The sequence below is a fragment of the Cebus imitator genome, unplaced genomic scaffold (assembly GCF_001604975.1).
Source record: "Cebus imitator isolate Cc_AM_T3 unplaced genomic scaffold, Cebus_imitator-1.0 Scaffold55, whole genome shotgun sequence".
Lineage (NCBI taxonomy): Eukaryota > Metazoa > Chordata > Mammalia > Primates > Cebidae > Cebus > Cebus imitator.
Genome location: NW_016107370.1, coordinates 5163465 through 5180314, shown reverse-complemented (window position 1 = coordinate 5180314; position 16850 = coordinate 5163465). Strand labels below are relative to the sequence as shown.

The 16850-nt window shown below is 36.6% G+C and overlaps 1 protein-coding gene across 4 annotated transcripts in view; it reads left to right on the top strand.

Annotated features, from left to right (window-relative positions):
* PIGN (phosphatidylinositol glycan anchor biosynthesis class N) overlaps positions 1 to 16850 on the top strand; it is a 141903-nt gene that overhangs the window by 31282 nt on the left and 93771 nt on the right. For all 4 annotated transcript variants that reach the window (XM_017528850.2, XM_017528853.2, XM_017528852.2 and 1 more), the window contains 7 exons: positions 3095 to 3219; positions 4330 to 4460; positions 5399 to 5515; positions 8849 to 8889; positions 11602 to 11661; positions 12982 to 13074; positions 14070 to 14125. In XM_017528850.2, coding sequence (XP_017384339.1) covers positions 3095 to 3219; positions 4330 to 4460; positions 5399 to 5515; positions 8849 to 8889; positions 11602 to 11661; positions 12982 to 13074; positions 14070 to 14125 — 623 coding nt within the window. The remainder of the gene's footprint in view (positions 1 to 3094; positions 3220 to 4329; positions 4461 to 5398; positions 5516 to 8848; positions 8890 to 11601; positions 11662 to 12981; positions 13075 to 14069; positions 14126 to 16850) is intronic.

Sequence of the window (16850 nt, the reverse complement as noted above, 5' to 3'; positions counted from 1 at the left end):
TTTTAAAAATGACGCTTTAAAGAAAAATTAGATAAGTAGATTATATAGGCAGAAACAAATTAGCAAATTAATCAAAAAATCTATGGTTTCTTTAAGTACTAGAGTTTTTTGAACATTTTATAGTGACAATTATAGTTTCATCAGGAATGCAATAGAATTTATACTCTCAAAAATTGTGTGAAAATCTCAACTGTGGGCATTGGCTTTCTTTTATCAGTCCATTGTTCCTCATCTCCAAATAACAACTCATAATTCATCCATTATAAGAAGCTTTCTTTGATTGATACTTCTTTTTTCCAGTTGTGTCTTTTGAACTGACTTTGTGGACTTCTCCATGATATAGACATTTTTGTTTGTTTGTAAATGTACTTCTTAGTATATTTGTGTGTTTTTTTTGTATCTCCTTACCAGAAATTAAGTACTCTAAAATTTATTGCTAAGCCCTGTTTTTTTAAGGATCTTTTCACTTGAAATTTTCTTTTTACTTTTAATATATACTTTTGTCAACAGGAAAAACTTTCAACTTAAATAAAATATTTTTAAGAAAATGATTAACAAATTATTTTGCTAATCATCACTTCTTAATATAATATACTAATATTAATATCTGCATGAAAGCCTTTGGCTTCTAATTTCATATGTGTAGCTAAAATCTCTCTAAAATTATGTAATTAATTCCTTGTAAATGTACATACATAGCTGGTGGCTGGCCTAATTTTCATGTCTTTCTTCCTTTAATTTCAATACTACTGGTCTTGACACAGTAGTGAAGACAAAAAAAGCTTTGCACATGACTTCTTTGTAAAATATGATAGATATATATTAACCAAGTAATAATGAAAATATGAAATCATCAACAGTGGTAAGTGATGTGAAGGAAAAATACAGACCAAAAATATATCTTCAGAAAATTCTAATCTAGACTGGGCAACTAGGGGAAGGCGAAGAGTTTTGAGGTAATCTCTGAAGAGGTATAGGAGACAAAGAAATGGGTAGGGATGGATTGATGTGGAAAGGTATTGCAGGCCAGGAGCGTCAAGAGCCAGCATAATGGATTTGAGGAAGTAGAAGAAGGGAGGTTAGTGTGGCAGAAGGACTGCCTGGGAGCCAGGTCTCAGAGGAGGCTAGAGAGTCAGTTAAGGGTTTTACTTGAACTTCTTGTCCTGGCTAGAGACTAATGCGTATTTCAAGCCAGACTGTTTCCAGATTCATGCAGTTTTCTAATCACTTTTTTTTATAACTGTGATAAAAGAAATATATGCAAAATATAGAATTTACTATCTTAAGCATTGTAAGTGTTTGCAGACAGTCCCAGCTTAGCAATATTTAACTTATGATTTTTTGACTTTCCACCAGTGCAAAAGCAATACATATTTAGTATAAACCATACATTGAGTATACATATAACCATTTGGTTTTTTACTTTCAGTATAGTATTCAAGCATTACATGAGGTAGTAATTATTATCTCACTTATCTCACATTATCAACACTTTATTAAAAAGTAGGCTTTATGTTAGATGATTTTGCCCAACTGTAGGCTAATGTAAATGTTCTGAGCACGTTGAAGGTAGTATAAAACAAAAATAAAATTCTAACCCTCCCCTACCATCTCAATGGACTTTCTCAGCCAGGGCGCTTTTAAAATATAACCTGAGAGACTGGTTCAGGCCATGAGGGGAAGTGGAGTTCAGACATGCCCTGTTATTTCTCTCTGGTATTAATATCAGTTCAGACCTTAAAGTCTGATAAGAAACATTTTATAGCTTATTCTCTCTGAAGCCTACTACCTGAAGGCTTCCTCTGCACATAAGAACTTTGGTTTCCACTGACTCTTAACTTAACCCAGACATTCCTTTCTTTTGATCCCAGGTCTTTAGAGAAACTCAACCAATTGCCAACCAGAAAATGTTTAAATTTCCTCCCCAGTACCTGCTTTGAGTTGTGCCGCCTTTCTGGACCAAACCAATGTATTTCTTAAATGTATTTGTTTGAAGTCTCCTGTCTCCCCAAAATGTACAAAACCAAGCTGTACCCTGATCACCTTGAGCACGTTCTCAGGATCTCCTGAGGGCTGTGTCATGGGCCATGGTCACTCATATTTGGCTCAAAATAAGTCTCTTCAAATACTTTACAGAGTTTGACTCTGTTGACAGTAGGCCAGGCTAAGCTATGATGTTTGGTAGGTGAGATATGTTACTGGCGACAGGTATCCGAATTACTGACAACAAATCTGTAAGGGTCAGCAGCAACCTAAATTCTTACCTCCACAGAAGAAAGACTTCAACTGAGGGGCGTAAGGCAGAAAAAGAGACCAAGGCAGGAGTGGAAGTTTATTTGCAAAGGGTTTTAGAATAGGTTTTAGAATAGGAAAGAAAGGAAAGCATGCCTAGAAGAGTCCCAAGTGAGCTTCGAGGTCAAGTGCAGTGTTTAACCTTGATCCTAGGACTTTATAGGCTGGCCCCTTTCCATAATTCTTCGCTTAGGGTGGAGCACCCTCAAGTGCAGTTCCATTCTTAATCTTGGGAGGTGAGCATGCACAGTGCGTTTAGGAAGCTGTATGCATACCTGTCGGAGGCTTTCTTTCCTTTTCTGGTGGAGTGCCCCTGACAGGCATACCATGCCATTTTGTCTCTTAACGCACGTGCGTGGGAAGTTGTATCTCTCTGCTGCTTGCATTCAGTTAACACTTTAGTGCAACAGGTGTGGGCCCTCAGGAAATGGCCTCTCCCTGATGCCAGCTGCCAGTTTACCACTTTTAGAGAGGCAGTGTAATTGCTGAATCATCACCGGACATTCCTAGTGGGTTGGGGAAGAGCCCTCTCTTGCCCCACTCATGCCTGTCTAACTACCTGTAACACCCATTCTAACACCTTTTTTTTGGCCTTATGATAACATAGAAAACAGCTAATTCATTATTTGAACATGGATGTCTGAACTAATAGCAAAGACTTTGTGTTGGTAGGCCTTGAGCACAGATTTAAACAGTGTGAGATAATTTAATTTTGTACTTATGCATAAATTCAAATGTTTTCGTCAGTTTTATTTTTAAAATAAAACAAACTAAACATTTTTAACTCATTTGTTATATGTAGGACTTCTTTCATCATGCCAGAAACAACCAGTCTTTGCTTTCTAAAATAAATGAAGAGAAGATAGTTTTTTTCTTACATTTATTAGGAATAGATACAAATGGACATGCTCATCGACCATCCTCAAGGTAATTTAATGCTGTTTTTAATTGCATTTTTTAAGGGAAACAGCTATTTTATTGAACTTTTAAAGTATTATAATGTTTTCTTTGGACAGAGCTAATATTTTAAATAACTACTGTAATGTATATTAAGTTCTCAATTATATGAGATTTCTGATATAGTGGTTAAAAATCATATGTGCTGTATCCAGATGGCACATTAATATAAGTAAAATATATCCTGTATATATTCCATAATCTTCATTTACTGAAGCAGAGAAAAAATTTTTACCTAAAATAGCTACAGCATATATTTTAGAAATTCTTTCAGTGAATCTTGAAATAAAAAGCATTTTGTGGAATTAATTTTTATATCACCAAAAGATGTAATTAGCTACTTCTTGTATATCTCCTTTAATTAGTATTGTATCTAGCAAATAAATTGTATAAATTTTTGTATAGCATAATTCAGTAACACTCCTTATATATAAAACAGCAAATATTTTTCTTACTTTTGAAGACCGTAAGTAAAAGGAAGATACCATGTTATACTCTCATTTCTTATTTTGCATTTGGTTTAGATTAGCCTAACAGTAGCTGTAAAGCCTGCTGGGTTGGCTGCCAATAATGAATACCTCACAGTCCCCTTCTTAAATATGATACACTGTTGTAATTGATGGAATATTCGTATGGAAAGAATCTTATTCAGTTGTATGGCAGTCTTAAATATAATGTGTTCAAAATGTGACATTACATTATTATGTTTTATATCACAAACACTTTAGATAATGAAAATATTCTATACTTGAAATGATACCTTTAATATGGCCAGAACAGTATAGTTTATGTAGTGAGAGGAGAGACATGAAAGTCATCTATCTCATTTAGGACCTAGAAAAGAGTTTATTAAAATATATTTGTTAATCAGTCCCCTCCTTTTAAACCATCTTTGAAAACTATTTCAGATTCTTTTGCTTCATTAAAAGGAGAAAACATCTAGACTGCTCTGATTTTAAAACGTTAGAGATGAAATCTAAAAGCATTTCAGAAGTTAACTGATTTTGAATGTAATGAGTCCACATTAAATAAATTTGATCTCTCCAGATTTAATTTTTTCTTCTGTTTCTTTATAAATAGGGACTACAAGGACAATATTAAAAAAGTTGATGATGGAGTCAAAGAAATCGTGTCTGTGTTTAACCATTTCTATGGAAATGATGGGAAAACAACATTTATCTTTACCTCTGACCATGGAATGACAGACTGGGGTTAGTGTGTCTTTAATTGATATGTACCTTACTATCAAAGTAGTGATGAATGTAGCTTGCAAATATTTTATGATAATGAGAAGCTTAGGTGTCTTGCTATATACAGAGTGTCTACCACATAATTATGTGCTTAAAATGTTAGCCTAAAAAACAACTGATCTTATATAAAAATATTTTCTCTAACTAAAAGGGAATATATTCTCATTTACAAATGATAACTGAGAAAAATGGAGAAGTAAATGAAAAGTGACTATTATTTATCTACTGAGAATTAACTGTATGTGATGGCAAAGGGACTAATGTTAAGATGGTATTACTGAGGGACCGAGGGCTGCTACAATTCTGTCCCAGATAAACCTGTGCACCCTGTGAGATTCCCAAGGCAAACGCAGTATGTGCACAGAGAACAAAATAAAGCAAAGACGAGATTTGTCCCCAAATCACAATATGGATTTCTAGAGAGTTGAGTTCCACTTTACAAAGGACTTCTTTTGACTACACCTGCTAGAGTGGTCTGGAAGAAAATGACCCAGAGACCTTGCCATCCTCTCCAGAGCAGACTTAGTCTCTACTGCTTTCCCCACGCTTGGGTGGTAACCGAAGGAACTCTCTGTTCTTTCTGTCTGCAGTGCTACTCTGGCAGCAGCAACATTTCTTTCATGTCTTATTGTTATTATTTTATTCTTTTAACCGTAGTTACTCAGCAGGCATTCTGGTTTTGTTTTTCAGTTTTTGCCGGTTTGCTGTTGTTGCTCTAACTTGCTGTATAGGAATATTGTCAAACTAATTGTCCTAAAAGATTGTAACCATTTGGTAATGTAGTGACTAGAATTAACTATATATGGGCCAACTCTTTAAAACAAACCATTTTTAAAAATATGTAGTTGTAAGTTAGTTCTTCTATGTTTGTCTTATTATTCTTGGTATCTTATTTGTAGGTTCCCATGGGGCTGGTCATCCTTCAGAGACTTTAACTCCTTTGGTCACTTGGGGAGCTGGAATCAAGTATCCCCAAAGAGTATCAGCTCAGCAATTTGATGATGCATTTTTGAAAGGTACAAGCATTTCTTTACTGTGTTTATAAATACAACCTCTTAATATACGAACAAAATTTAATTTTTTAAGAAATCACTTTCCAAATTTCAGTTGTAAGTCTCTCATTTTCACATTTGTGCCTTTACTATTTCTATGCAAACACTACAAGGGGTTGTTGGTTTTTCTCTTCTCACAGAGGCATTTGTTGAACACTTCCCAGCGCACCACGGCTAGTAACTAGACCTTTCTAAATGTCTAAACTGATCAACTGAACTTTCAATGTTCTTTTATTAATTTATTAATTAATTTGAATGTGAGGTAAATAAAAAATAAGAGGAAATGTAAGGTTTCTTTGAAGTAAATAATAAATTTGATTTAAATTTTTCAACCCAAACAAAGTACATACTATCAGTTATAAAACCACAGTACCTACAAGATATATCCATTAGATAAAAAGCAAGAGGTAGTATTGGGATATTTCAACCCTAGGCCCTGATGAAGACAGAAGAGCACAGTGAATAATGCACTCAATAGCATGTGTGCAGTAAGTAACAGTGCATTTTTCTTTTTTTTTTTTTTTTTCCATTTATTTATTTTATTGGATTTTAGGTTTTGGGGTACATGTGAAGAACATGCAAGATTGTTGCATAGGTACTGCCTTCCTCCCCATCACCTACATCTGGCATCTCTCCCCTTGCTATCTCTCCCCAGCTCCCCACCCCCCACTGTCCCTCCCCTATTTCCCCCCTACTGACCCCAGTGTGTAGTGCTCCCCTCCCTGTGTCCATGTGTTCTCATTGTTCAACACCCACCTATGAGTGAGAACATGCGGTGTTTGATCTTCTGCTCTTCTGTCAGTTTGCTGAGAATGATGGTTTCCAGGTTCATCCATGTCCCTACAAAGGACCCAAACTCATCATTTTTGATGGCTGCATAATATTCCATGGTGTATATGTGCCACATTTTCCCTGTCCAGTCCATCATCGATGGACATTTGGGTTGGTTCCAGGTCTTTGCTATTGTGAACAGTGCTGCAATGAACATTCGTGTGCACGTGTCCTTGTAGTAGAACGATTTATAATCCTTTGGATATATACCCAGTAATGGGATTGCTGGGTCAGATGGAATTTCTATTTCTAGGTCCTTGAGGAATCGCCACACTGTCTTCCACAATGGTTGAACTAATTTACACTCCCACCAACAGTGTAAAAGTGTTCCTATTTCTCCACATCCTCTCCAGCACCTGTTGTCTCCAGATTTTTTAATGATCGCCATTCTAACTGGCGTGAGATGGTATCTCAGTGTTGTTTTGATTTGCAGAGGGTGATTTCTCATATGTTTGTCAGTGCTAATGGAGAGCATCATGCCAAATCACAGGTCTACAAAGGAGTCATTGACAAAGGGCCAGAACAGTGCAATCAGTTCATCGTCATGATTGTTTCCAGATTTATTTAAGCATGAAAGAAAAAGAAACTAGAGAACCCTTTTGTTCATCTACTACATATCTTTGAGATAGCCCTTCCTTGCTTTCCCAGAACTTAACATTCTAGTAGGAAAATTAAAACAATTACAAACAAAGTTTATAGATTATGATAATTTTATGAAGAATATTAGGGTGATATGATAAAAGAGGAGGTAGGACCAGGCTCCCTTCTCCACCCTGCCCCGCTCAGTTTTCTTAGGCACAGATTCTTGCGATGTCTCTAAAGAAATGGATTGGACTTGAAATGTAGTAGCTATTCACAGGTTCACAGGCCAATCGTAGCTCACTATAGCCTGGAACTCCTGGGCTCAAGCAATCTTCCTGCCTCAGCCTCCCAAGTAGCTGGAACCACAGGTGTGTACCACACCTGACTAGTCCTCCACATTTTTATTAAGACACTTGGCAAAGGAGGCAAAGTGCATTAGTTTTAAATGTATAACTTTATGAATTTTACATGCATATATACACCATGTAATCTCCACCCAGATTCACCATACATTTGAAGTTTCCCTTGTAGAGTAGGATACATTTTGTAAAGTGGGCTAATAGTATGTCTCTTCACAGTTAGGATAAGAGGGAGCCATTCATATGAAGGTTAGGGCAGGAATGTCCCAGGCAGAGGGAATAGCAAATGCAGAGGCAAGAAATAGAAAGAGTTTAGCTCGTTCGAGGAACAGAATTGGAAGGCTGATATGGCTGGGCACTGTCAGCTAGGAGCAGCGTACAATGAGTTGAGAGGTTGGAGAGGTAAACAAGAGGTAGATCATTTGAGGCACCAAAGCCTGGGTAAGGAGAGCATGAAGTGTGTTCTGAGGGCAGTGCTCTATTGTTAAAGACTGTTAGGCAGAGCATTGCCAGCATTCGTTTGCCGTATGAGCTACAGAACTTTCTAAATGCTCTGTGATAAATGGATGAGATTGGATCAAAATAGAAAGTAGTATATGTTTGTACTTAGGAGAAAATAGTATGTTTGTACTTACAAGATTCAACTTTATTTTGGCATTTGATTTCTTAAATTGATGTTTTAGAATCGTGATTTCAAGAATCATCACAGAAGAAATGTATTTTTTCTCGTATTAATAGCATACATTTTAGAGAAAGGGAATATGCATTTTTTCATCAACTGATTAGTGTGAATTTTTGGCAGCTGACTGATAGAGTCAGAAACATATTTTTAAACCTTAATTAGCTTATTGAATGAAATTTTATCATAAAAATATCTTATTAACTCTTTTGGTAATATGTCCTAAAGCCATTAAACCGAGACTTGGTCTCCCACAGTCACTTGTTTTGATATCTGTTTAATGCAATTTCTGAATTTATGTATAGAAAGACAGACGATTGAGGCTCTCTTTGAAGGCAGTTTTAATAATAACTCAGTATACTCTGTTAACATTTGTGATTAGCAACTACAGGAATATCACAACTACAGTTTTAAGTGTTTTGGAAGCAACTGCCATCACAGAAAAAAAGAGAAGCTTGAATTAATTAACTTCCTATTAATTGCCTTAATAACTCTCTAGAACAGGATTGTAATGAGTTGTCAATGCTGACAGTTGTTACCATTGTGCTTTTTTACGTCCATCTTTCCTTCCTTAGCCTCTGATGTTTTGAAACTTATCTCCAAATGAGCATTTAAAAAGCTTAATAAATCATCATAGGAAACCAAATATTTACTTTTTGGTTATTTTTTTAGAAAATTCTTTAAAAAAACACACCTTTGCCTTCAAGCATGATTTTTATTCATTGGCTTAAAGTATACATTTCTAACACCTATGTTTTCCATAAATATTGGCCACTCCTAAAAATAAAATGATTTACTCTTTTTTAAATCTTAACATCAAATCTTTTGTCTGATTATGTCTTTCAGAGTGGAGATTGGAGAACTGGAAGAGACTAGATGTCAATCAGGTATCATTTTTGATTTAATTACATTCAAATTTAATTTTGTCTTCTATAAGAGGTTTAGACAAAAACTATGAAAGATAGATAATATTGACAAAGTCTTTTTCAAAATATTTCGGTTACTAAAGGGAATTCTTTTAGCACAAATATTTTAGCCCAACTAATCTCTCTTCTGGCAAAATAAACAAAACTTCAAGTGAAAATAAAAGACTTCTAAATAACACTGGATAATTATTTGTTATGCAAATTGAAATTTACATGCCTATTAAATTTCTGTGGTTGCCTACCGATTGTATTGCTTACTTTAAGGAGAGATCTATTAAAGCTCCCATTATGCGTTTATTTTCTATAGTATGTCAGTTATCTTTTCTTCTTAACACATATTTCACCTTTACTTCTAATCAGTAGCCTTACAAATGCAATGGGTAAAGAAGTGATGAGAGTATAAATTACTCAGCTAGAAACCTTCTGTAGAGGAAAATATATAGCCAATCTGATAAACTTAGACTAGTAGCATTGTATGTAAATATGAAGCACAGAATTATCATCTTCACTACTTGTAGAAGGTATAGCATCATCCGAATATGGCTTCCAAAGTGGCAGGAGTGTCTTGCCTTCCAGGTCACCACACAAGCTAAGATTCCTTACTGTGTTGGACAAACCAAGGTCTAGAGTCTCACTTTCAGGCCTATGGTTACAGAAACTTGTTGCTGCTCAGCATAAGAATAGTCTTCTCCCAGGATAGATGTGTATTACCCAAGTAAATGAACATGAACATATAAAGTCAGAATAGCAATTTATTAATTTGCAATTAAAAATCACTGTCAAAAAAACAGGAAAGACTTGAAGATCACAAAACAAGAATATCTCTTATTCATAGCCAGACTAGGTCATAATCAGCAATTGAACGTAGATTCAGTTATTGTTCTCTGAACTGTCAGTCTGTTGGCAAACACTCCTGCTTCAGATCTGCATCAAATGAGAATCTCTTCTATTCCTTCCTTCTACTAACACAGTGTTGTGTCTGTTGTGTGTTTCACCTCTGTACTAAGCGTAAAGATTTAGTGGTGGGTAAAGGCAGACATAATCCCTGTCCTGGGAAGTTTATATTTTATGGGTAAGAACAGATACTAGTCAGTCTATTGTACAAATACCTGTAAACTTGTAGCTGTAGTAGTTACTACAAAAGAGATTCGTGCAGCTGTAAAGTGGATGTATGTGGTAGACTGTGGTCAGCAAAAGTTTCCTGAAAAGTTGGATTGAACTGAGACTGATGAATTAGCAGGCCAAGGCAGTAGGAGGAGGGCTTTTCAGGTAGAGGAAGCATGTGCACCAAGTTCTGGTGAGAGGGTACATGGTGTATTAAAGCCGTTATACAACAACAGAAACCGTGAGGTGGTGTGAAGCAGAAGAAGTGGGACACAGACCCTTCAGGGTCTAATGGGCCTTGTGAGCTGAACTCTGAAAGCCTGAAGAATCCTTGAAGAGTTTGAAGCCTAGAGAGTGACACGATCTGTTTTTTTGTGTGTGAAAGAATCCCCCTGGCTGCAGCATGGAGAGCAGATGAGAGGTGGCCAACAGTGGATTCTGAGGGAAAGGGAAAAGGTGACTAGAAGGACTTTGGAGATTTCCAGTTTTCTGGAGGGTGGTACTTGGTAATGACGGTCTAAATAGTAGCAAGTGAGAAAGACTGAGAGCCTGGGAACAAACTTGGTGAATTCCAACTTGAAGTGAGTGACTAGAGAACGTATCTGAAAAGGAGGAGCCAGTGAAATCAAAGAAACTCAGCTGTGGGGTGTTGAGTCTAAGAAAGGAGTGGCCTATGCCATATTGCTAAGAGGTGTAGGAATGCCAGCAACAATTGCAGCTACCATTATCACAGGCTTATTATGTGCCAGGTACTTCGTAAGTTTTATCTCATTTAATCCAACCGTAGCTCTGTAAGGGAAAAACTTGTATTTGTTTTTTTAACTACAATTGGAGGGTTAAAAAACCTGCCTGAGAATTTTAAACTGGGCATTCTGAATTCCAAGCATGTTATTGCCTGAAAAATTTTAAGGACTAATATAAACATAGTCAATTAAGTTTAGAAAATGGAACTGTTAGCTCTTTTAGAGAGAGCAGTCTATGGAATAAGGGGTCAAAGTGAGTTACTGTGTGCAGAGGAGTGATGGGGAGATGAGGAAATGAAGACAGAAAAAACATGAACAACTCTTCAGAGAAATTGAACTTGAAGGGGAGATATCCAAAATGGTATTTGGGATCTTTCCACTAGAGTCTTTTTTGTGGTTCATGTCTTTTCTTTACATCACTGGCTGGTGAAACCTTCTGATAGATACTTTGTTTTTCTAGTTAATATATATATTTCTCCAGTTAAAGTCTACTCTTGATATTCATTTTATATCTAGATAAGGCATTCTTTGTATATCACTGAAAAACTGTTGCATAAAGTGGTCAGATTCTCAGCTAATAGGCTATTTTTTTTTGTTTTACTTATGGCTTTTAGTAGTGTCTTTTCAAAATTTTTCTTTATAGGTTCATATACCTCTAGCAAATGACATTTTTAGAGATTAGTATCTTTTTGGATTAAATAAATGTTTGAAGGTAACTCATTATAACAAGTATTATGGTTATATTCCAAAATATGGTTGCATTAAATTATTTAATTTCTTTGTTCATGTCCATAGACCTCTTATAATTGAGCTTTTCTATTTGTAGGCTGATATTGCACCATTGATGACTTCCCTTATTGGAGTTCCCTTTCCTCTTAATTCAGTGGTAAGGAATAAAATTTTATTATCAACTCTCAGTATATTTACATTTAGCACAGTCAAATGTAGTCTTTTTTATGTGTTTCTGAATTATCTTTTTTTTTTTTGAGAGGGGTTCTTGCGCTGTTGCCCAGGCTGGTCTTGAACTTCTGAGCTCAAGCAGTCCTCCCATCTCAGCCTCCCAAGTGGGGGGGACTACAAGCATGCACCACTGCTTCCAGCTTATATAATCCTTGATTATATTTAAAACTATATATTTCTGTATATTTATATCTAAATATATAATACCTCATAATTGCTTGTGTATTATATTTTATAACAAGGAACATGAGCCAAATAGCTTTTCTTTAAATATTTTAATTTTCTAAAATGTATACAATTTATATTCTTGTATTCTGGTTATAAGTATAGTAATATTTTTTTGTTACAAGCAGCAAAAACTGAGTTCGTTTAAAGGGAAATTATTGAAAAGATATTAGTGATTTGCTGAAACAAAGTGGTGCTTAGAAACCAGGCTTGGAAATAATCAGGAACCAGGAGATCTGAAGTCTTGAAAGAAGGAGCCACAGCCACGATCCCATGACAGAGCTGTTCTCACAGCAGTGACCTGAGGGTAGAATAGCATTGTTCCTTAGTTTCTGGCCCTTGACTGTCAAGAGTCAAATTCCAGATGGTCTAGCCCGGGTTATAATCAGCAGTCCCTGGATTATAAACCTAACATGCTGTATCTAATGGGTAAGATTTCTCAACAGAAAATCGCAATGCTGTTAAGAATGGGCCCTGGATACTGAAACACTGAAACATAACTACTTCAACCGGCGACTCTTACTGGCTCTTCAAAATTAAATGTACTCTTGAAAAATAATGTTATTTAACTCAGAATGCTGAGTAATATGAACCCGACAGTCATAGTGTGTGTGTATATATAATGATACAAAGTTTAACAGAATAGTCCTTACTCTTACTATGTACAATACACTCTGATATGTCTGAAGTCTTTTGTTTGAAGTGTGCTGGCTGTGGCCCACCACAGTAATTGTTTTTTGTGTGTGAAGCACTGACTAGCACATAGTAGTCTCTCAACCAGTGCTAAGTGTTACTGAATTTAATTCATCTCTTGCTTTGCTTACCTTGATACATCTACTTTGTGAGAAAAAATAATAGAACATCTTTCAGTTATAGCTTAAAAAATATTTTTCATTTAACTATTTCAGTACTTATTTGTCCGTATATGCCTTACCTTTATTGCTTTTAAGTCTGCTTTTTTTTGTAAGAATAACCTGAGCTATGTTAATACTAACAATCAGCTGGTGTTTGTTATTTGCAGGGAATCCTTCCTGTGGATTATCTTAACAACACTGATCTCTTCAAAGCAGAGAGCGTGTTTACAAATGCAGTACAGATTCTTGAACAATTCAAGGTAAAAAAAAATTTAAAAAGGCACACATAGAAATGGACAATGCTACAATTTAAAAATTGAATATATTAAGTGAAAATATTTGATTTTGTGTTTTAACTATTTCCTATAATTTCTTTTTTTTTTTTTTTTTGAGATGGAGTTTTGCTCTTGTTACCCAGGATGGAGGTGCAATAGCACGATTTTGGCTAACCACAACCTCCGCCTCCTGGGTTCAAGCAATTCTCCTGCCTCAGCCTCCCAAGTAGCTGGGACTACAGACGCGCACCACCATGCCCAGCTAATTTTTGTATTTTTAGTAGAGACGGGGTTTCACCATGTTGACCAGGATGGTCTTGATCTCTTGACCTTGTGATCCACCCTCCTCGGCCTCTCAAAGTGCTGGGATTATAGGTGTGAGCCACCATGCCTGGCCCCTATAATTTATCTTTAAATTTTATGTATTTGACTTGTGTTTCACATTTCTGAAGTGTAGATTCCGTGGCTCAGTGTGAGGGCATAACATTTCTTTGAGGAGTGTCACTGAATGTAAGATTATCACATATGCTTACAAAGACTACAAGTCAATTTTTAACTGTTAGAATTTGCCTCATAGAAGCAGTATCGGAGATTGCAACATTTCTTGTCATTCCATGTACATTATGATATTCCTTGAGAATTTAAAGACATGACCCTTTGACTAAAACCTACTATTATTCTTAATGCTTTTAAGAATAAGCGGTTTGGCTTGTTTTGTTTTCAGAGTTAAGGAAGTACAGTTTTAATTACATTACAGTATGTTACTTTGCAAGATTGATATGTTTAATTTTCAGCTTATTGAGATAGAAATTATTAAATTTTTCTTTAAATATTTATGAAACAGTATAGTAATATAAAATTCCATTTATTTTCAATGTGGTTAACCATCCGTAAAGAATCATTTTAGTGGATGTTTATATTTCAAAATGAAATTCATTAATTTTTTTCTCATTTATAATATTTTCATACTTGGTTCCCAGGTGAAAATGACTCAGAAAAAAGAAGCTACTTTACCATTTTTGTTTACGCCATTTAAGTAAGTCCCTTACATTTTTTTATTAACTTGAAGGACATAATTTTTCACCGAGTTTGCAATTTTTCACTGAGTGATAGGATTAGTTTACTTATGCAGTTTGCCTTTTTGTATGCATTAGTGTAAACTCCAAATTGAAATCCTCTTCTATGACTGTTGTTAAATAATGAGCCGAGTGCTAGATACCTTTGAATGGCTGGAAGAGGGGTTGGGGGAATGGAGAGATCTATGAGAAATATTAAGGAGGTGAACTCCACAGGGCTTGATGTGTTGGCTAGGAAGGTGTGGGGGCAGGAAACAGGGTGACTTCCTGGTTCTTGGCTTGGTTGATTAGGAAGAGGCTGGTAACCTATGGCTTACTGAAAGAAGAACTAGTTTAAGAGACAAAGGTGAATGTTACTAAATTCAACTTACATTTGAAGATATCAGTTAATTAATTAGAAAGTTGCGCATGGATCTCAGAAGATATGTGTTGCTTGTGAAGATTTTGAAGACATGAGAATAAAGATAGGCTGGACGTGGTAGCTCATGCCTGTAATCCCAGCACTTTGAGAGACTGAGGCAGGCAGATCTCTTGAGCTCAGTAGTTCGAGACCAGCCTGGGCAACATGGTGAAATCCTGTCTCTGCTAAAAATATAAAAATTAGCCTAGCATAGTGGTGCATGCCTGTAGTCCCAGCTACTTGGGTGGCTGAGGCAGGAGAATTGCTTGAACCTGGGATGTTGAGGCTACAGTAAGCCATGATCATGTCTCAGCACTCCAGCCTGGGCGACAGAGTGATACCCTGTGTTAAAAAAAAAAAAAGGAATACAGATTGTGGTGGTGGACTCTGTTACACATGTAGGAGGCTCTAGAATTGTGGGAGACGTCAACTCCTATTGGGTGGGTGTATTAGAGTTCTCTGGAGGGCACAGGTAATAGGGTAGATGAATATATGAAGGGGAGTTTATTAAGGAATATTGACTCACATGATCACAAGGTGATGTCCCAGAAAAAGCTGTCTGCAATATGAAGAGCAAAGAAGCCAGTCTGAGTCCCAAAACCTCAAAAGTAGAGAAGCTGTCAGTGCAGCCTTCAGTCTGTGGGCAAAGGCCCGAGAGCCCCTAGCAAACCACCGGTGTAAGTCCAAGAGTCCAAAAGCTCAAGAATTCGGAGTCCAATGTTAAGGGCAGGTAGCATTTGACACAGGAGAAAAATGAGGCTGGAAAACTCGGGAAGTCTGTCCATTCTACGTTCTTCTGCCTGCTTTATTCTAGCTGTGCTGGCAGCTAATTAGATGGTGCCTACCCAGATTGAGGGTGGGTCTGCTTCTCCCACTCCACTGACTCAAAAGTTAATCTTCTTTGGCAATACTTTCACAAACACTCCCAGGAACAATACTTTGCATCCTTCAATCAAGTTGATACTCAGTATTAACTATCACAATAGGCAAAGAAGAGAGCCAACTATGGTGAGCAGCAGATTTTGCTGTCCCAGGTCCGGGAAGATGTTTTCTTTGAATCAGGAAAGGGAAGATCTGGGTCACAGATCTGACTCTGCACTGCTGACTGTATATGTGAGCCTGTATCTCTGAGGTTCACATTCAGTTAGCAAGGATTTTGCTACTGACCAATTAAATAGAAATTGTTTTAACTATGAGTTTTAAGGATGCGATTGAATGACTTCACTGGAATTATTTTTGACAACTTATGTTACACTAGTGTGATATTCATAAATTAGAAAGGTACTTGGGTGTGGTGGCTCACGCCTGTAATCCCAGAACTTTGGGAGGCCTAGGAGGGTGGATCACAAGGTCAGCAGTTCAAGAACAGCCTGGTCAATATGGTGAAACCCTGTCTCTACTGAAAATACAAAAATTAGCTGAGTGTGGTGGCTGGTATCTGTAGTTCCAGCTACTCGGGAGGCTGAGACAGGAGAATCGCTTGAGCCTGGGAGGCGGAAGTTGCGGTGAGCCAAGATTGCGCCACTGCACTCTAACCTGGGTGACAGACACTTCATCTCAAAAAAAAAAAAGAAAAAGAAAGGCATAAATACTGTATTTATTGTATTACCCTCTGAATAATGTAGCTGTATACTTGAGTTTCTATGTGTGTATAGGAGAGTAAAAATAAAATGAAATTAGGATTTTGCAAGTTACAGTCATCTAAAATTGATTAAATGTATCGTTAGGATATTATTTGCATCTCTTATGCTAATTCTAATTTTCTTTTATTGTAGTATAGTAGAATTGAGATTTGTTAATGGAATTGGTTCTGAGGAATATGTAAGTGTTCATACCTTTTTCAAGAAATATTGGTTGAATAGTATGTGTTTTGTGGATATAGCAGTGAACAGGATAGACAAAGGCTTTGCATTCATAGGGTTTATTTGCACGGTAGCGGCACAGGCCAACTATAACCAAATAAAGAAGTGAATAAGAAATACATTATCAATTCATTTTATCAAGAAAATACACAGGCTGTTGAAAGTGAGAATAAGTAAGGGTTACTTTAGACCAGCCACTTTAGAAGGGCTGGTTAGGAGCCTGGCCAATGTGGTAAAACCCTGTCTCTGCCAAAAAATACAAAAATGAGCCAGGCATGGTGGCACCTCCCTGTAATTCCAGCTACTTGGGAGGCTGAAGCATGAGAATCGCTTGAACCCAGGAGGCAGAGGTTGTAGCAGTGAGCCAAGATCCCACCACTGCACTCCAGCCTGGGCAACAGAGTGAGACCCTGTTTCAAAAAA